The 21057-nt window shown below is 36.6% G+C and overlaps 1 protein-coding gene across 3 annotated transcripts; it reads left to right on the top strand.

Moving 5' to 3' along the window:
* Positions 1-659: 659 nt before the first annotated feature.
* LOC149798122 (heat shock 70 kDa protein 12A-like) lies at positions 660-10553 on the top strand. 3 transcript variants are annotated; one of them, XM_089960540.1, is made up of 5 exons: positions 660-773; positions 5842-6197; positions 6483-6701; positions 8165-8321; positions 9027-10553. In XM_089960540.1, the coding sequence occupies exons 2-5, from the start codon at positions 5895-5897 to the stop codon at positions 10085-10087; spliced, it is 1740 nt and encodes a 579-aa protein (XP_089816666.1). In that variant the 5' UTR covers positions 660-773; positions 5842-5894; the 3' UTR covers positions 10088-10553. The 3 variants fall into 3 exon arrangements, with proteins under 3 accessions (XP_089816666.1, XP_089816667.1, XP_089816665.1); XM_089960541.1 differs by lacking the exon at positions 660-773 and adding an exon at positions 4769-4895; XM_089960539.1 differs by lacking the exon at positions 660-773 and adding an exon at positions 4781-4912.
* Positions 10554-21057: the final 10504 nt, after the last annotated feature.

Below are 21057 nucleotides of genomic sequence, written 5' to 3'. Positions count from 1 at the left end.
TAACTCAGTTGTCCTTTCTGGCCCTTCTAACGTCAGAGTAATAATAAGAGTACAAATGACAAAATAATGGCAGAAAAGATAATATATCTTTTCTTAAGAAAATTAGCTATTTGTTTGTATGTAACTCAATTGTCCTTTCTGGCTCTTCAAAAGTCATAATAATAGCAGCAACACAAATGACAAAAGAATGGTGGAAAACAAATATGAAATACTATAATGGTATTTCTGTTTCTGCTACAACGACAACGACAACAACAACAACAATAACAATAACTACTTTATACTACTAATGATATTCTTTTCATACTATTGTTGTTGTTAATTTTCCTCTCTCCTTTCCCATTCTATTTTGCTACCTCAATCACTTTCCATGAATGCATGCCCTGCAACAACAGTAACTAGACCTGCTGAAGTTGTTATCATTAGTATTGTTGTTGTTGTCCTTTTTCTCCCTCCATCTCTTCTTTCATTTTTCCAACCCTTATCCTTTTTATTTGTTTAAAATAATCATACTATTTCTCGATTATTTTCTCTGAGACAGTAATTCTAAGGGGTGTGGTTGCCATAGTAAAAACATCCATTATTGTATTCTTTGAAATCATTTTAATATTTCGAATCAGCACCTCCGTCATGTAATAGTCACGATGGTGAATATCACTGCCATTTATAACGTAAACTTCCGTCCATAAACCAAGAAGTAAATTGTATTTCCTTCCTGGACGAAGTGCATAATATACAGGCTTTTAACAGGAATAAACGAACAACGTGTTCAGGTAAGATAATTTCTTGTCGCTTGTCTTCTGGTTGAATTATGTATAGTTGGAAACTTAATACAACATGCTGGCTGGACAGAGTTTTAAAACGTGAAATATATTGTCCCTGATACTCGTGATATCTTACAAAGAAATTTAGGTCTAGTCTAGGATATGACAAGATAAGCTATCTGACATTCTATTTTCGTGTATTGTCCTATACTTTTTGTTTGTTCGCACCCTCCCTTCCACCTACATACCTGCCTGCCTGCCTGCCTTCCTACCTATCTACATACATACATACATACATACATACATACATACATACATACATACATTTTATTGTAGTGGAAAAAAAATATTTACCTTGTTTCATTTTGATTTACCAGCCCAAATTTAATCAATTGTTCCTTAAAATAGCTTTTAATAAGGCAAAGGTTTAACCGGGAGAATAAAGTTATGAGTTATATCCCCTGTTCTTTCCAGCGTGCATAATGTGTAATGACCATACATGCATACGTGCCCAGCTATATGTGCAAACGAAAATGTCCTTTTTTGCGCGTTATCAGGGGACAAGTAAGTAATCACAATGAGAAATAAATCTGTGACTTGCCCAATTTATTAGCGACTCAGGGCATAAGTTGCATTTCACAGAACCGGGGTTGCTGTGGAACCCAGCAGACTTATGAAGGATCACATTGCTCGAAGCCGTACGATGAGGGAGTGGTTAGAAAATAACACAGGGTGTCACTCCAAAGTCCTAACCAGCAAGTCAGTGCTGGAATATGGTTAAGAGGTGACAAAAGGGCAATAATCATTGCTTGCTTCACCTTAACCCTGGTCTGTTTACCGCCGCAAATTACACAATAAATCAAAGTTAGCGCCACTCATCAATAGTAGATGGAATGTGCGCATAAATGTGGACATTACACCAGCATGTAGACTAAAGGGAAGAACAGTTCTAGTTGCTAGAAAACTAGCCAGATTTGACAATCAAACAGCGCACTTCAGTAAAACTCACGCCTGGCCTACAAGCTCAAAATCTTTCATTCGTCTTGAATGACTCATGCAGATGGTGACTCCCATTGTCTAAACAAATACATGCAATTACCATCAGCTTATATGCACCCAAAATAACCATCCCAGATGAGATCAAGGGAAAAATGTTATGAAGATCTGGAGTCATTTATCGCATAATTGTCAATGGCAGACAAGTTTATCATCCTTGTTGGCATTAATGCTAGACTTTTTGTAGTTCACCAGGCATGACCAGGCCAATGGCTTTAACACATACAATAACAATGTATTCTTTCTACTCAATAAATGTGTTGAAAACGACCTCCATATCACTAATACAGTGTACCGCCTGCCAAACAGCGACACAACGTCTTGGATGCTATTGTGCTATGTGTATATTAAACAAACTTGAGTTAAAAAGATTTGTTGTATAATTATTTGATTTTCTTTATGAGGAGGTGTGTCATGTACATTTAATTTCTACAGTGTGTTGGCTTTTTTCCATGAATATGTGTTATGTATATTTAATTTGTTTCGTGCGATTGACCTTTGTCCATGAGTTAGGGTAGTAGTTTGGGCCAACCTGACAAATGTACTTTTTAAAAACAACCTGACAAATGTACTATTTAAAAACAACATATTACAATGGTTATTTTTGTTTATGAGCGTATTTATACATAGAGATTATTATTGCTTAAAGGTAAATGTGTTTAATTGGATTCGAGTTCAGGACACTGGTTTTCCCCTTGCGAAGTTCTTTACTAAAGTTTTAGCAATTGACCTGATATTATTGACAACTTAAAATCTTCTAGAAATGAACTTTTGACTTTCATCCCTGTCCTCATATTGTGATTTGACTTTTTATATAAGGGAGAAGTAAACTAAAATTCGTTATTCCTATCTTAGTATCAATCTCTAGAGTAATCAAAATAATTTGAGAGGATTACTTATTAAAATTGTTCAATGGAATTACAAAGTGCTCAAAAATACTTTCAGTCTAAATCACTATTTTTGGATTATTGTGAATTCATTTGGATACATTTTGGATGATAGCATTATGATACAACAAGGCTGCTAACACATCAACACTATTCCCTGCGATCAGCACACTCAAAATTGGAATTGATTCGAAACACCACAGCAATTAATTTTGAATACTCTTTACTTTTGGACTTTTTACAGTACTGTTAGGACTATTTGGGATTTAATTCACAAAACTGTAAATGTTCACTTTGTATTCGAAGGAAATAAATTATTTGTAGAATTGTTGGTTTTCTGTTACTTAGTTTAATACCTTAGATTCGTAATACAAAAACTTAAGTTTGACAGCAAATGTTGTCTTGAGATCTTTCGAAATAGGAGATAACATAGACTGTCAAAGACAGTTCTTTGATTGTAGCGAGACCCAATGCGGATAACATTATTATCGTCATCATAATTCAGGGAGAACATGTTTTTATTTCATGTTGTGAGTCATATCTATATTTTAATGACCAGCACAGAGGAAAATATACCGATTCATCTCTGTTAACTTTAACAAAACTTCATATAACGGAGAAATATCACCGTAAAAAAATTATGTAATCCACTACACTAGCACCGTGACATAAATGCAGATAAAATTACAAATAACCTATTATTGAATAAATGGATTGAATACTTACTGCAATGTTATATATCAGAGAATACAAACTTAAGTATGTTTTGTATCTTTATGATTTAGGAATATATCAAAAATATTGGTATCGCGCTTCTAAATACACGAATCAAGCCATGACCGGTGTATAATCAAAAAGGTTTTTAACTCGAGAGTCTAGAACGCCAACTTTAACATATTATCTTCAAAACATGCCTTAAAAACTCGTAAAACATTAAAATGTATGTAAGGGGAAAATATTCTTGCATATCGGACTGAAAAACAAACAAACAAAATAAAGACCCCTTCCCAGCAGGAAAATAGTTTGCATAAACATCAACAGTAATATCCATATGTACCAAGTGGCATCATTAAGTGTAGATCTAAAAATTCTCATGTTAATCCATTATGAGAATTATGTAATAAACTGGTGACTCGCGTCATCAAAACTGAAAACGTGTAGGCCTTGATTTTTTACGTTTGTTAAGATCACTAACTTTCAAGAAAACTATGAAATTTGTTTGTGTCTGAAACAAGTATCCTTCTGGGCCTTCTAACGATGTCCCACATAAGAAAAAAATGTGTGTGTGTGTGTGTGTGTGTGTGTGCATGATTTCGATTTTCGACGTAGCTATAATAATGTTTTAGTCATATCGCTAAGATGTTTGTAGTGTGGCAATTTACAGCGATGTCTAGCAATGGAGCATCATGTTGCAGACATGTAGAATCATGTCCCACCCAGTCACATTATCCTGACACCAGGCTTACCAGTCCTGACACTAACCTCTTAATGCTGAGCGCAAAGCGCGGCAGGTGCCTTGCCCATTTTTTTAACGTGTCTTTAGTATGACTCTGGCGGAGTTTGAACCCGCTTCCTTCCGCATCCGAAGCGGACGCTCCAACCGCCTAGTCGACAGGAGCGGTCGAAAACAAATGTAAAAATAATGGTGGAAAACCAAATATGAAGCACAAGAATCGTACTGCTATTGATGCTACAACAATAGTAATTAATGGTAATTTCCAAAGCTGTTACTATTATTATTGTTGTTGTAGTTGCTACTGCTGATGTGCTGTTTTTATTATTATTGTAAATATTCATCAGTCTTCCATTATATTCCCTTCCCAATTTTTTTTATTTTCGAAATGATCGTACAATCATTATACATAATATTGTAATTTTAAACACAACAATAGTGGATGGGAGGCGTGGGTATAGCAATAAAATAAAAACCTCCAGAAATAATTCCTTCAAATCTTTCAATTATGGCAAATTATCAACATCGCCAGTGTTAGGTTTGTGAATGTTACTGCTAATCACAAGGAACCATATGTACTTTGATTTCAAACCAGGAAGTAGATTGTATTTCTCTCCTGGAAAAAGCGTAGTCACATGAGGAAAGACCTGTCAAGAAAAAAGAAGAATTTAGCCAGGTTAAGTCTTCAGGCAATCAAACTTTATGGTTATGTATTGGGTACAACATCTATAGCAGGTAAAAGAAGAAATCGGGTAAGTTTGTCAGATAAATTCTACCTATGCTAATTCATACAAGAAAATACATAATTTTGATTACGTGTGAAAACGAAAGAGGGTAGATTTATGCTTCAAAATGGCGATTTTACTTAGCTGAAGTAAATTTTACTAGATACCCTGTTTGCTATCTGACTATGTCTACCGCTAATTCTCTAACGCTGTCTTCATTTGTTGAATGTACACACCCACCCACCATGTTCCGCAGCTACTAAATGCTATATATATCATAGTCGTAAGATTGTCTTTCTTTTATCATACTTATTAATCTTGCCAAGCTTGATCAATAGAGTGATGAATGTAAGAGTTGTCTCCTCTCTTTCGTTCATTTTATCCAATGCCCATATATAAGTAAAACCAGGCTTATTAGTGAAGTTTGTGGCGACCGTTAAATACATTTTTTGGCACAGTAAAGTATAAAATTATATATTTTAGTGCAATTATTTAATTTGTTTTCTGTTATTGATATTACTTTCCACAACAATTACTATAGACCAACATTTTTATGAACCTACCAAAATATATTGCAGTTTGCCAATGCCAAAGAAGTTCCTGAATGTTTAATATTCGCGGATATGTCCCAGATTGCAATCTAATTTTCAAAATGAATTATTCATAGATAAAGATTAAAAAAAGGAAACTTTCTTGGACATCAATTAAATCAGCTAATATACACAGACTGCATTATATACACACTGAAACTGGGTCCAGAAAAATCAATACTATTTTATCCTTTTTACGATGTATAGGAATATTTGGTAATTGGTACCTAATACATCCCTGATTAAGATAAATGGGATGGTTCTCAAATATATTTCCTAGTTGAAGCTAGTATAATTTTGGCAAATTCCATAAGATGTATTTACCTTTACTTTTTCTTCGCACAACTGATTTTTTATCTCTTCTAGGTCTATGAAGCTCAGTAGTTGATAATTCTTGTCAAAACATACTACTTTGCAAAATGTCCAACAAACCTCTCGTGGCAGCCATTGACTTCGGTACCACCTACTCCGGATATGCCTTTTCGTTCGGCCATGATTTTCAAGTCGATCCTCTGAAAATCAGCTGCACAAACCATTTCCACACACGGTCTGGTTCAGGGATGTCTTTAAAAACACCTACCTGCATCCTGTTTTCCCCCGACGAACGGTTCCACTCATTCGGCTACGAGGCGGAGGAAAAGTACAGCGATCTGTTGATGGACGGAGATCATCAAGCCTGGTTCTACTTCCAGAGGTTCAAGATGATGCTGTACAACTGTCAGGTAAGATTAAAAGATAGTGTCTTTCTCTTTGTATCGCATAATTGTTTGTTATTGATATTGTTTCTGCTGTTGGAATTCCCGAACTATTTATTTAGTCGAAATATAAAATGAACTGAATAAAGCACTAATGACATATATGCGAAATTTACTTGCTACAGAAAAATATTGTGTAATTGTGAGTTAATCTAGTTTGACCTATATACGTACATTACACCCAATAGTTATTTTTTGTTATTTTTATTGTTATATTTTTAATGTGTGAAGTTTATTTCATTTTGAGTCCAGGACTTAAAGAGAGACACTAAATGGCAAGCATCTAATGGGAAGCCTTTTCCAGCCATCAAGATTTTCTCGTGTGCCATCGAGTATTTGGTCAGTCACATGCTGTCAGCCATGGAGGGAAAGCTGGCTGGTGTTAAGCGTGATGATATACACTGGGTACTGACAGTTCCCGCCATCTGGGACGACAAGGCAAAACATTTCATGAGGACAGCCGCTGAAATGGTAGTGATTTGGGCTTAGTCTTTAACATGCAATAGTTGTATTTCAGTATGTCCTGTACACCACGATAGACTAATCAAAATTGGACTGTTTCTTGATTTTAAACATTGGCTGCATATATAGTAAAGACCTAAATTTATGCAAATTTTTAAAAAATGTCAGACCAAAAGTTTAGAGTATGCTGGCTAAATTTTGTTCTGGTTGGATAATTGTCTCACCAACTGTACGCTGATGACACCCAAATATACAAATCCATTCTGATCACAACACAAAGACTTTTTCATTAACATCCTTTACCTCAAACAATAAATATCAGCAACGCCAACATTAAATTCACACAATCAGTACGAAACCTAGACGTTACTCTGGACAGTACTCTCACATTGCACAAACATGTCATGAACATATGCAAGGCTGCATATCTTGAGCTGAGATGCATCAGCTCAATTCGCAAATATCTTTCAGTTGATGCCACTAAAACACTTGTGTGTTCATTAGTACTTTCAAGACTAGACTATTGTAACTCAATTCTGTCTGGTTCATCTCAATATCTACTCCAGAAACTTCAAAAAGTTCAAAACACAGCTGCTCGGATCATGCTTAGAGTACCACGATCAGAGCACTCCTCCCCGCTGCTCTGTACCCTACACTGGCTATCCATTCGATCCAGAATCAAACACAAAATTTGTTCTCTGTGCTACGTTTCACTGTCGGACTGTAGTCCAACATACATATCCGATCTCACCCATGTGTACACACCAGCAAGATACTTACGCTTCTCTTCTGGCAATCGTATACTCATTATTCCCACTATGAAAACAAAGTCATATGGACAGCGTTCTTTTGCATACCAAGGCCCAGCAACATGAAATGAATTGCCCACTGAACTTAGACACAAAAACACAGTGATCCCATTCAAGAGTGCTCTCAAAACTCACTTATTTCGACTGCAAGAACAAACTTAAAGATCTAATAATGTTTCCTACCTGAAATATTCTCAGCATGTTTTTCTTATATTTTTTAATGTTTTTTTTTCTCTAATTTCATGGTGTTTGTTTTTGTAATAATATTATTATATGTTTGTTTTTATCTTATAGGTGTTGTCTAATGTTGTAAAGCGCTTAGAGCTTCTAAAGATTAGTCGCTATACAAAGTCCTCATTACTACTATTATTATAATTGAAACTTTAAGCCAATTTTAAATACAATCCATGGGAAACGGGGACTTTATTGACAAAGTTCGTACGATTTGATATATACTAACATATTTATTTGTAAATCAGATTTCAAAGGGCACAAGCGTTACACCTCTGAATTTACTGCTATTTAACATGAGCACAGTTTTCTCTTTTGACATATTCTAATTTGCTTAATTGGTCTCATTATATATGACTTCTTTATGTAATTTGGAAATTTTATTCAGACTGGCACATACGTACCTCTTGTTTGCGATTTTTCTTCTGCTAGGCTGGGATAAAAGGCGAGAATCTTTCGATCGCTCTGGAGCCAGAGGCAGCATCTTTCTATTGCAAATATCTACCTGTGGAAAAGTTGTCTGACACAGGCAAATCTGAGATCTCGTGCTTTGAAACAGGGAAAAGATACCTGATTCTTGATGCTGGCGGTAAGCATAACAAAAAGTCTTATTAGGGGACGAGTTATAATTTGATAACCTGTATGAGAGAGAGAGAGAGAGACAGAGAGAGAGAGAGAGAGAGAGAGGCTTTCTGGTCAGCAATGGTGCATTTCTCACAGGCACGCACAGAAGGCATGCAAACATTGAATACAAAAAGAAAGAGATGACAATGTTTCAGATTACATGTATTGTCTTTATTTTTGACAAATACAAAAAATCTATGTACGTTGTCAGACTTGTTAATATTTGTATCTCGTCATTAACATAAAGGGCAACAACGGTAGTAATAATTTTTGTTCTGTAACACTACAGGCACGAAACCTTTGCTCAGTTAACATCTGCAAGGGGTGTGACCTTTTGTGCGTTGTGTTTTGAACATTGTATGCCTTCATATAACAAGTATGTTACTTTTACGCTGATGTCGCTCGTATCTTTAATCAAAATTTCAACATTCTTGATGGACATGTTTTCAAACTTTCCACAATATAAATCATTCTTATATCTTAGCTTGTCTACAGAGTTGTGTTAAAACATGGTGGTGGGATGCAATTTTAATACAGAAAACTAGTTCCAGCATTAACAACGCTGCCTTTCGATTTATAAAACATGTAATTAGTTCTTCTTCATATTTTCATGTATATAGCTACTGTATATACCTGTTTTGAATACACTTAAATAAATTATTTTTATCAGGTGGAACAGTTGATATTACAGTGCATGAGGTCCTTCAAGGTGGTCACCTTAGGGAGCTGTTCAAAGCAAATGGTGGACCATGGGGCGGAACAACTGTGGACGAAGCTTTCAAAGAGTTCTTGAAAAACCTTTGTGGCCAGGAAACACTTGCTAGGCTAGAGAGAGAATTTAAAGATGATTTTATGGATCTCCTCAGCGAGTTCGAAGTGAAGAAGAGAACTGTATCTCCCGAATTAGACCAAAAAGTCACTTTAAAGATCCCAATCACCCTACACGAAGCTTTCCAAGATGATCACGGACGAAGCTTTCGGGAATATGTGGCTGAACGCCAAGACTTGCAGGGAAAACTTGTCTTTGCTGGAGACAAGATGCGTGTGGAACCAAACCTCATGAAGTCCTTCTTCCAAAAGACATGCGACACAATTGTAGGCCATCTTAGGAATCTATTTGCTAAACCAGAATTGTCTGGCTTATCTATAATACTCATGGTCGGAGGCTTCTCTGAATCACCGATGTTACGCCATGCGATACAAATAAACTTCCCTCAAACGAGAGTTGTTGTTCCAAATGAGGCAGGTCTCGCCGTCCTGAAAGGGGCTGTTATTTTCGGTCACCAGCCGAAGATCGTGTCTTCACGAGTTAGCAAATTTACGTATGGTATTGAAGTGATAAGGGATGCAGAATCAGATGATCCACGAGAAAAGCTTTACGTAGAAAGCAATGGTAAATGGATGTGTAGGGGTAAATTTAGCAAGCATGTGGAAATAGGGCAAGAAATCGAGGTTGACTTTAAGATGGGCGGGGTGTCCTACTGCCCGATTAGCGAAGACCAAAAGTACTTGCAGATAGCGCTATACACATCAACAAAGAAAACTCCGAAATTCGTTGATGAGGAGGGTTGCACTCTTCTTGGAACAATAAATGTGGAACTTGCTAAACAGGGTGGGCGTGAGAGAAAAGTATTTGTTAGGTTGATATTTGGAGGCACGGAATTGGGAGTGGAAGCCATAGAAGAAAAGACTGGAAAAGTCACCAAGGCCTTCTTCGATTATCTAGACTGAGGAATGGGACGAGATGAAGATGTCTCACTAAGGATAATTTTATTTTATATTAGCCAGTTTCTTTGTAGAAGATAATCAATGTTTCTCACTTTCGTTTTTGCCAACTTGTAAAACAGATACCAGAGAATGCTTCGCCGTTTTCTGTGTTTTTATTCATCACATAAAACACGTAATCTATTTCAAATTAATGCTCAACTAGATGTGGTCTTAATCTCGTTGAGGTAATTTGTCAAGTGTGTTTGCGGCAGATAAATCAGTAGCTTACGTAATTAACTAGAATTACGGTATTGACGAGATTTGGACAACAAGTTTGTGTACCATATAACTTAAAACTGACCATTTGAGTAATTTAATTACTTGATATACGACCTTCGTCAAATCACAGCATTAAATATGACACTCATGTGTACATTTTGTTTTAATTCTACAGCTTCATTTTCGTATGTCAAATAAAGCTAGACATCACTATCTGAAATTTTGACATATTCTTGTTATAAGTTATCAGTAGTTGATGCGAAATTTTCAATCAGGAGTCAATTGACATCTGTGCAGACAGATTAGTATAATCATTTTATACTTCCACTATTTGATCAGCCAAAAACATCAAGTATTTTTTTTGTATTTCTTCCATATTTGCATGTTTTCTGTTTTAACGAAAAAATGAGAAGAAAAGAAGAATTACAAAGCAATTAAATGTATTCGTCATTTAAATCTTCCTACAAGTAACAATACGAAGTTGTTCCTCGGAATTATGGGAATGAGGCTTAAAATATCAATTGCACCACGTGGCGAATATGTTCGCAGGTTTGATACGATTCATATCGTGGTTCAAAAGAGAGAGAGAGAGAGAGAGAGAGAGAGAGAGAGAGAGAGTGTGTGTGTGTGTGTGTGTGATTTGGATTTTTAACGTAGCTTTCAACAATTTTTCAGTCATATCACTACGATGTCTGCAGTGTGGCAGTTTATAGTGATGTCTAGCACTGGGGCATCATGCCGCAGACAAGTAGCATAATGTCCCACCCAGTCACATTATCCTGACACAAAGCCGACCAGTCCTAACATTAACCTCTTAATGCTGAGCGCCAAGCGAGGCAGCTGTTAGTACCATTTTTTAGAAGTCTTTGATATGACTTGGCCGGGGATCGAACCCACGACCACCTGCATCCGAAGCGGACGCTCTAGCCACTATGCCACCGGAACGGTCGGTACAAGAGAGAGAGAGAGAAAAGAGAGAGAGAGAGAGAGAGAGAGAGAGAGAGAGAGTATTGGTATTATTAATGACTGTCGTACACTAGCTACGAGGGGCCATTTCGTATCCTTTTTAAAAATTAAACTTTCTCATATGCAACTTTATACCATAAAATAAAACAAATTGACATAGTCATTTGAAACGAATATAGTAGTTTGGCAGAATATATAATAAATACATGGAACAGATGAACAAGTTGTATATATTATTTTCCACTTTTCGCTGAACCTGGACTACTGGAATTTGTGGGTGGGTGGGTTCTCCAGTTTGTAATTGTCGTATATCTACATGGCTTGTTTGGTGCGTTACGCTCATACGTTAAAATGTTGTTTTTAGCATGTTTTTATCCCTACATTCATAGGTTGGTGTACAAATATTATATTGTTATATCATCAGCGTGTATTTACTACTACTAATACAACTACAGCGTCTACAACGTCTTTTATTCCAACTACTACTACTAATAGTTTTTCTTTTTTTCTTCATATTCTTCTTGTTCTTCTTATTTTATTTTTATTATTATTATTATTATTATTATTATTATTATTATTATTATTATTATTATATCCTGCTATAAGCCACTTTGAGCTTTTTAGACTTATCCTTGTTATAGTATTAATTATAATACCTTTTCTTCTATTCCTGGATTGGACTGTGTAGTGGCAATTAGAGCAGAACCACTGGAAAATAACTTCTTTGGAATTATCACTACTGTGAGTGCACGCAGGGCCGGATTATCCATGGGGCAAAGTGGGCAGCGTACCCAAGGCCCCGAGGCCCGTATATTACCGTCTTATTTCACCGGCATGGCCCCGAGGCCCAAATGGGCCTCGTATATTATCTCCTGATTTCACCGACAGTGTTGTTAATAGTACGGTAACTATATCTATGGACAAGGTAGGATAGTTATGGGCCCCTATAGCGGCTGTGCCCAGGGCCTCCAAAGACCTTAATCCAGCCCTGAGTGGACGGTCGTGAATCTCATTGCCGCTTGTAATTAATCATAATTAATCATGTGTTTTAATACCTTAACCTGACAAGTATATTGTTTCTCTTTCGTGGAAGAGCTGCAGGCCAATAAACGTCAACAATAACGGTGGAATGTGGCCGGATAAGTCTAATGGTGATTATACTTTATCGTTCTGGACTGGATGAAACATGTATATCCGGTAACAAATATAAACCATTACAAGATTTGACAGATTAAATTCTACATATGGTAATGCATATAATGAGGTACATAATGTTGAACTGCTCCTAAAAGGAAAACGACAAACTGAGGTTTTACGTTTCTAAATTGCAGGTTTTATTTAGCCGGAATATATTTTCCTCGATATTCGCGACCTAGAAAATGTCTAAGTAATGCCAAGAAGACAAATGTTGGTTGTGTGAGTACATACATACATACATACATACATACATACATACATACATACATACATACTACAGTAGGTGTCGAACCGCATGTAAACTATGTTTGCAGCTGCTGACTGCTATATCTACAATAATGGAAACAACGAAATTCAATCGATATTAATCACTATCAAGGAAGGTTTAGATGAGGGCTGTTCAACATACGGCCTGCGGGCCAGATTGTGGCCTGCCAAAGGTTTGTATCCGGTCCGCCAACCTTTAATAACTTGTGCCTACTGACAGTGGAAAACGTAGGCCAAGTATATAAACAGCCTCGTGAGTGTGATTTTGTTTGTTGCAATTTGGTCCTCACAACAAAAGGTTATTCATTCCTGGTTTACAAAGATGATAAACAGTACGAGTTGCCTCCCCTATCCAGCTCATGAAGTTGTACATACTGATTGAACTAATTCAGTGGAGGATGTGGTGGGGACGCTAACAACTACTAACTCTCAAATTAAACATATGTTATATAATTTTGCACATAAACAGTAGATAATACTGCAACATCATTTATTTCCATGGGTTTAAAAGTATTTGGTCTGGCAAACAATGACATTTATTGAGCATATATATTTCATGGATTTGGACAGGTAAAAACCGCGAAAATTAGTACCCTAAGAAAAATAGTGAATTTGAATTTTTCACATTTCCATAATGACGCAAGTCTGAATAGTTCTTAAACTACAATTCCTTTTCGTCAAGTCTAATTTATCTACATTTACCTTTTCTTATGACAATTCTACAAACCCTGACATTTAATAATCCAATTGATTCAAATTGTCATTAAGTATTTGCAAAGGTGATCACTCAAACCAAATGTCGCACAAAGCCCTAGTGACAGCCATTGACTTTGGCACCACCTACTCCGGGTAGGCTTTGTCATTTGGCCATGATTTTCAAGCTAATCCCCTAAAAATCATCTGTAAGAACCGCTTCCACACAGAGACAGGTGCGGAATGTCATTCTACACTCCCATCTGAGTCCTGTTTTTCCCCGAGAAACAATTACATTCTTTCGGCTAGGAGGCGGAGGGAAAGTACAGCGATGGGGAGGATACAGACTGGTACAACTTCAGACAGAGGTTTAAGAGGATGAGGTCCAACGGCCAGGTGTGATATGAACGCTCTATTTCATTCCTTTTCAAAATTTCATACACTATTCTTGTACACAGAGCCTGCTGATGGAGTTGCCGAAACTATTCAGATCATACAAAACTAGAGAGAAAATTAATTAATCATCATCATCATCATCATCAACATCATCATCAACAACAACAACAAAGACAATAATAATAATAATAATAATAATAATACAAAAACAACACAAGCTACAAAACACTAATTACTACTACTACTACTACTACTACTACTACTACACAGGGGACACTTTAACTCCCCTCCTTTGACATTTATTCTACAATTCAATATAAATTTGACGAGGCATAGTGCCTCTTTGTAATCAACACGAATTATCGTCGTTATTTTCGGCACCATCATTATTGCTTCTCTAATATACAGAAAGATGATTCGTGTAAATTGAACTTTGTTTCATGCAGCATTGGTTTCCAATGATATCCATTAACATTGCCGTACTTCCTAACATAGAAAATGCAGTGAATTCATTCACAACATATAAGTGTGCACTATTCATTTCATCATAGCAAAGTACTTTGTTGACTACAGTGTACTACATTGTTTATACTAGTGCACTGCCTTCTTCACTATTTGACACTGCCTTATACACCGAAGCGTACTTCGTGATTTAAAATACTGTGCACTTTTTGTGCACTACTAGTGCACTCTACGAGCAGAAGGGTGTAAGGCTTTTAGATACGTGTTTGTGCGAGGTTGCGTGCATGTGTGTGTACATATTTATAGGTTACTGCATTTGTATGGGAAAATATGAACGAGTTTTTCCGATGTAAATACTGTGCATGACCTTGGGAGTGCAGTTTATCAATCCGATAAAACGAGTTCATATTTTCCTATACAAATGAAGCAACCTTTTTATTATATGCTCATTATCTTATTCTACCTAATGCTTAATTATATTAACCAAATACACTACAAGAAACAAAGTAACTGAATGTATGCCGTATTCCAAACTAAATGCACAAGCGCAGATTCATCATTACACAACAACAATATTATTACTGCGCACATAACTCCGCCCAGATAAATAATAATAATAATAATAATAATAATAATAATGAGGACTTTGTATAGCGCCTAATCTTTAGAAGCTCTAAGCGCTTTACAATATTAGACAACACCTATAAGATAAAACACATATAATGATATGATTACAAAAACAAACACCATGAAATTAGAAAACATAAAAAAACATGCTGAGAATATTTAAGGTAGGAAACATTATTAGGTCTTTAAGTTTGTTCTTGCAGTCGAAATAAGTGAGTTTTGAGAGCACTCTTGAATGGGATCACTGTGTTCTTGTGTCTAAGTTCAGTGGGGAATTCATTCCATGTTGCTGAGCCCTGGTATGAAAAAGAACGCTGTCCATATGACTTTGTTTTCATAGTGGGAATAATGAGTATACGATTGTGAGAAGAAGAGCGTAAGTATCTTGCTGGTGTGTACACATGGGTGAGGTCGGATAGGTATGTTGGACTAGAGTCCAACAGTGAAACGTAGCACAGAGAACAAATTTTGTGTTTGATTCTGGATCGAATGGATAGCCAGTGTAGGGTATAGAGTAGCGGGGAGGTGTGCTCTGATCGTGGTACTCTAAGCATGATCCGAGCAGCTGTGTTTTGAACTTTTTGAAGTTTCTGGAGCAGATATTGAGATGAACAAGACATAATTGAGTTACAATGGTCCAGTCATGAAAGTACTAATGAACACATAAGTGTTTTAGTGACATCAACTGAAAAATATTTGCAAATTGAGCTGATGCGTCTCAGCTCAAGATATGCAGCCTTGCATATGTTCATGACATGTTGGTGCAATGTGAGAGTACTGTCCAGAGTAACACCTAGGTTTCGTACTGATTGTGTGAATTTAATGTTGGTGTTGCTGATATTTATTGTTTGAGGTAAAGGATGTGAATGAGAAATTCTTTGTGTTGTGATCAGAATGGGCTCAGTTTTATCATCATTCATCTGCAGCTTGTTACATGTCATCCATGATTTCGCATCAGAAATGCACCTCTTTACACCTTGGATGGTAGCATCAACTTCAGTTGGGTGGCTAGATGTGTATATTTGGGTGTCATCAGCGTACAATTGGTGAGACCATGGATGATGATCTATGACACTTGAGAGCGACTGAGTGTATAGAATGAAGAGAATGTGAACTTAGTCGCGCGCTAGACATAATTTTCGGGGAAGAAAATGGCGTGTCTATTTAAAATTGAAATTTGGAGTCATATTGTGATTGAATGCGCATTGCAACAACGTTTCCATTTGATCTGGAATGAATAGATTTGGGTATTTTTGGCGATTCTACGAAATGTCGTGGCCATGGACTGGATCTATATGTGACAATTCCACATGAAATAAATCGGATTGTAGAAGCGAGGGAGAAGCGTGTTGACATCTGCAAATGTGTTTCTGTTTCTGTCATTGAATGTTTGAAATCATATTGTGGGAAACATATGACGTCTTTCAATTGCAATTATCAAAAAGACAATATGGAATTGAATGCTTATTTCATTTTGAGTACAGTAAGGAGGATGTAATTGCACTTAGGTTCAAAATTACAGTACAATTTCGAAATGTGTAATCAAGATTGAGAACCTATGACATGGCTCATGTAATTCGGATTTGCAGAATTAAGAAAGTAAATTTTGAGGAAATTCAGGATGTAAAACTGTAAGTATATTTTTTGCCATTATTATTACCAGCTGAAGAAGATAGTTTATGACTTGTCACTTGCATGTTATTTGTAAGGACCCTTTCTGGCGTCTACTGTATAGCTAGCCTAAATCCGAAACATTGTATCAAAAGAGTTAACACGGAATGTGCCAAAGCAGCTGGTATGTGGCAGTCCACGAAACATCTGCTTTACTTCATTCAGAAACAAATTTAATCAACCAAAACGTAAAGTGCATACCACGCGAGTGTATATGATTTGTGAACAAATCAAAAGTGCTAACGTCTGCGTCCATTGTTTGCTTACAGTAGAAAGTAGTTCCTTTATGAGTGCAGTAAGAAGTTGCGCGCGAGTTCAATATTGTAAAATATTGAACGATTCTGACAATGAAAAGTTAACGGAGAAAAAAATGAATATAGAATAAGTTATTGTTACGTAACCTAATTATTCGTTATCAGCATTGCCAAAAATCTACGTCTTCATGCGCCACAAGGTCTTGATGTGATATTTACAAGTACGTCAAAGCAAAGCATGGTGCTAAGCTTATCAAGTAACTGACTTGAATGAATTGACATGATTATGTTTTCCTTAAATTCACACATTCAGTGATATGCAAGGAAATATAGCCAACAGACTATGTTTTATTTAAATAAAAAACAAAGCCTACAATTATTCCAAAACTCATGCAATGGACTTTTTCCATTAGATTATAAACTAAGTATTATGTGGGATAAAGACACCTAGAAGCTGTAATAAAATCGTATATTTAAAAACATAATAGAGCTTACAATACATTATTCTTATAGTTTGTTAATTTTTTTAAATTTTGCATAGAAAAAGTCAATACAGGCTTATGAATGACGTTTGTGATGACCATTGAATACATCTTTTTGCACAGTAAATTATAAAATGGTATATTTTAGTGCACTTATTCAATTTGTTTTCTGTTATTGATAATATTTACCACAACGATTACTGTAGACCCACTTTTCTCTGAGCCTACCAAAATATATTGCAGTTTCCCCAAGCCAAAAGAAATTCCTGACTTTAATATTCGCGGATATGTCCCAGTTTGCAATCTAATTTTCAAAATGTATTATTCATGTACAATGATTAAAAATATAAACTTTCTCGGACACCAATTAAATATATACAGACTACATTATGTACATCCTCTAACTGAGTCTAGAAAAAATTAATACTATTTTATCATTTCGAGATGTATAGCAATATTTGATAATTGGTACATAATATATCCCCGATAAGGATAATAAGGATGGTTCTCAAATATCTATCGGGAAGCATTTTCCCGCCATCATGATGTTCTCGTGTGCCATAGAGTATTTGGTCAGTCAAATGCTGTCAACCATGGAAGGAAAACTGGCTGGTGTTAAGCGTGATGATATACATTGGGTACTGACAGTTCCCGCCATCTGGGACGACAAGGCAAAACATTTCATGAGGACAGCCGCTGAAATGGTAGTGATTCGGACCATGTCCTTAAGATGCAAATCTTGTCTATCTATATGGCTTGTATTCCACAATAAGTTCATTATAATTTTAATGCTTCTTGATAATAAAAAAATGAGTGGACACATAGTGTAATGACTTAAAATTATTCATTTTATTTATAAACTGTCAGAACAAGCGATATGAGTATGCTGGACAATTGTCTGGTCAGATAATTGACAGTATAAGCAAACTACTTCTCAACTAACAAAGAAAACTGGGAATTTATTTAGAAAGTCGTTCAATTTAATATATACTAACATATTTATCGAATTTCAAGGATCACACGCGATATAAATCAGAATACAATGCTATTTGACCTGAACACTTTTCTGTTACGAAATATTTGAATTCGCATGCATTGGTAAAATTGGCAAACCAGTACCTATTGTGCGTGATTTCTTTTCTACTAGGCTGGGATAAAAGGTGAACATCGTTCGATCGCCCTAGAGCCAGAGGCTGCCTATTTCTTATGCAGATACCTACCGTGGAAAAATTGTCTGACAGTGGTAAATCTATGATTTCCTGCTTTTAACCAGGAAAAAATACACAGTTCTTGACTCTGGCGGTAAGGATACAATATAATTCTTGGTGGTGGATGTATTATTATTCTCTCTCTCTCTCTCTCTCTCTCTCTCTCTCTCTATATATATATATATATATATATATATATATATATATATATATATATATATATATATATATATATATATATATATTACTATCAAAACCTGTGCAGAAATAACATTAACTTAGCCTTCGCCTACGAGCAACCGCGTTCTAATGGTCCATTTCTCAAAGGCGTACACAAAGTAGACCAAAGAATGGGCACAGAAAGAAAGAAATGAAAATTCACATACCAACACGATGTTTATATTCTTTATACTTTATTAGGAATACGAAAGGAAAAGTGTTAATAAATTGTCAACCTTGTATATATGCGTCTTGATTTGAAATTAATATCGAATATACCAATGGAAAATAGACACCTATGTCTGAACATTAACATCCATAACAATATTTTCAGGATTATATGTCATTATTTAATTATTATGTTACGTTATGATTCCTGTCGTTTGTTCTTGTGTCAAACTTATAGACTTCTAATGAACATGCTTGCCACATTTCTACAAAGAATTTATTATATTTGATATGGAACTAAAACTGTCTTGTTTTCAGAACTTTCTTAAACACATGAAGCTTTAATACAGTTAGATATTACCAGCATTAAAACTCTAAATATAAATCGTATAATCAGTATGCCTGTAATCAGTATGATTATATCATCGGTCGACCATCGGGGCTCGATGAAGTCAATCCTGCGATGCTCTTCGCTGATGAGTCCTCATGAGGCTGATGAGTCCGATACGAGGTGCGCACGTCCTGGAGCAGTGTGTGCTCTGGAGGCATGGGTTGGTTCTTGACGTTGAGGACTTATTGCGTTCCCTGGAGTCGACGACTTTGGTTCTGCGGGCATCCTCAAAGGTTTTGCACCCATTACGAACAGTTGCACGCTAGCCAGATCTATCCTTGGCGCAGGACTCGAGGTCTGTCACAGTTATCGAGCAGCATCTCAGGCTGTCCTTGATGGAGTCTTTGAATCTTTTCTTTGGGCGAACCATTGTCTGTGTCCGCTAGATAGAGCTCCATACAAAATCTGACGTGGCATTTGAGACTCCTCCATAAGGATGACATGACACGTCCGCCAGAGTTGGGCTCTCATGACCAACGCGTAGATACTGGTTAAGCCTGCTCTATCCAGAATTTCTAGGTTCGTCACTCTGTCTTGCCATCTGACATCCATAATCCAGAGCAGGGCTCTCGTGTGGAAGCGCTCAAGTTGCTTGATGTGCTTCTTGTATGTTGTCCAGGTCTCACATCCATATAGGAGGCTTGTTAGCACAACTGCTTTATATACCTTTATCTTGGTGGACAGTTTGATATTCCTGTGACTGAATGCGCGAGAGCGGATACGTCCTGGTGATTGACTGGTGCTGCTGATGCGTGCCGTTATCTCTTTGTCTAGCGATCCATCAGAAGATATGATGCTTCCACTGTACTTGAAGTGATCGACAGCTTTGAGCTGGGTGTCTACGATAGACATAATGGGGAAGGGGGGGGGGGGCGAGCTATGGTACCTGGGACGGGCTGGTGAAGTACCTCTGTCTTGTTCAGACTGATAGTAAGTCCGAATCTTTTCTAGGCTTCCGCGAAGCGAGCAACAATAAACTGCAGATCTGCTTCCGTGTGTGCCAGGAGTGCACAGTCATTCGCGAAACAGTGCTTCAGGAATACATTTCTCCGTTTTTTTGGACCGGACATTAAGTCGGCGAAGGTCGAAGAGAGAGACATTCAGTCTGTACTTTATATACACTCCTTTATCGAGTTCATGTGGAGCATGGTTCAAAGGCACATGTGACGAAGAGGTTGAATACTACTTGGCGAGAACGCAAACCTGCTTCACGTCGTTAGAAACGTTGAATGGCTCAGAAATATCCCGGTTGTAGAGAACGAGTCCCGTCATGCCCATCGTAGAAAAGTCGGATCATCTTAATGAACTTCCTAGGGCAACCGAGTCGTGATGACCCATCTATGTTGACCGTATCGAAGGCCTTTGTGAGGTCTATGAAGACACCGTTGAAGTTCATGTTTTGTTCAATGCACTTTTCCGGTATCTGTCTCACTGTGAAGATCATGTCGATCGTGCTCCAATCTGGTCTGAAGCAACATTGGGCCTCCGGCAGTGAAACACCATGAAAATAATTTAAAAAAAAGAAATTTGTTTACATCATAAAAATGCAGTCTTGTATCTTATGAATCTTCCAGTATATTCGGGAAATCATACATGAGCAACTAATACTCACATTTGATTGAAACAGATACGGTATAATTTTGCATATAAACATTAGATAGTAATGAAAACTTGTTAATTTTTATGAGTGACAGTGTTTGTGGTGTGGCGAATA

This window comes from Sinohyriopsis cumingii, chromosome 6, assembly GCF_028554795.1.
Source record: "Sinohyriopsis cumingii isolate HCF-2022 chromosome 6, ASM2855479v2, whole genome shotgun sequence".
NCBI lineage: Eukaryota > Metazoa > Mollusca > Bivalvia > Unionida > Unionidae > Sinohyriopsis > Sinohyriopsis cumingii.
The sequence above is the reverse complement of the archived record's forward strand: the minus strand, read 5'-3'. Positions and strand labels throughout refer to the sequence as shown.

Coding starts and splice junctions, on each gene's coding strand:
- LOC149798122 (XM_089960540.1), top strand. CDS start 5,895: ATGTCCAACAAACCTCTCGTGGCAGCCATTGACTTCGGTACCACCTAC. Junction 6,198..6,482: donor TGATGCTGTACAACTGTCAG/GTAAGATTAAAA, acceptor TTTTGAGTCCAG/GACTTAAAGAGAGACACTAA. Junction 6,702..8,164: donor TGAGGACAGCCGCTGAAATG/GTAGTGATTTGG, acceptor TTCTTCTGCTAG/GCTGGGATAAAAGGCGAGAA.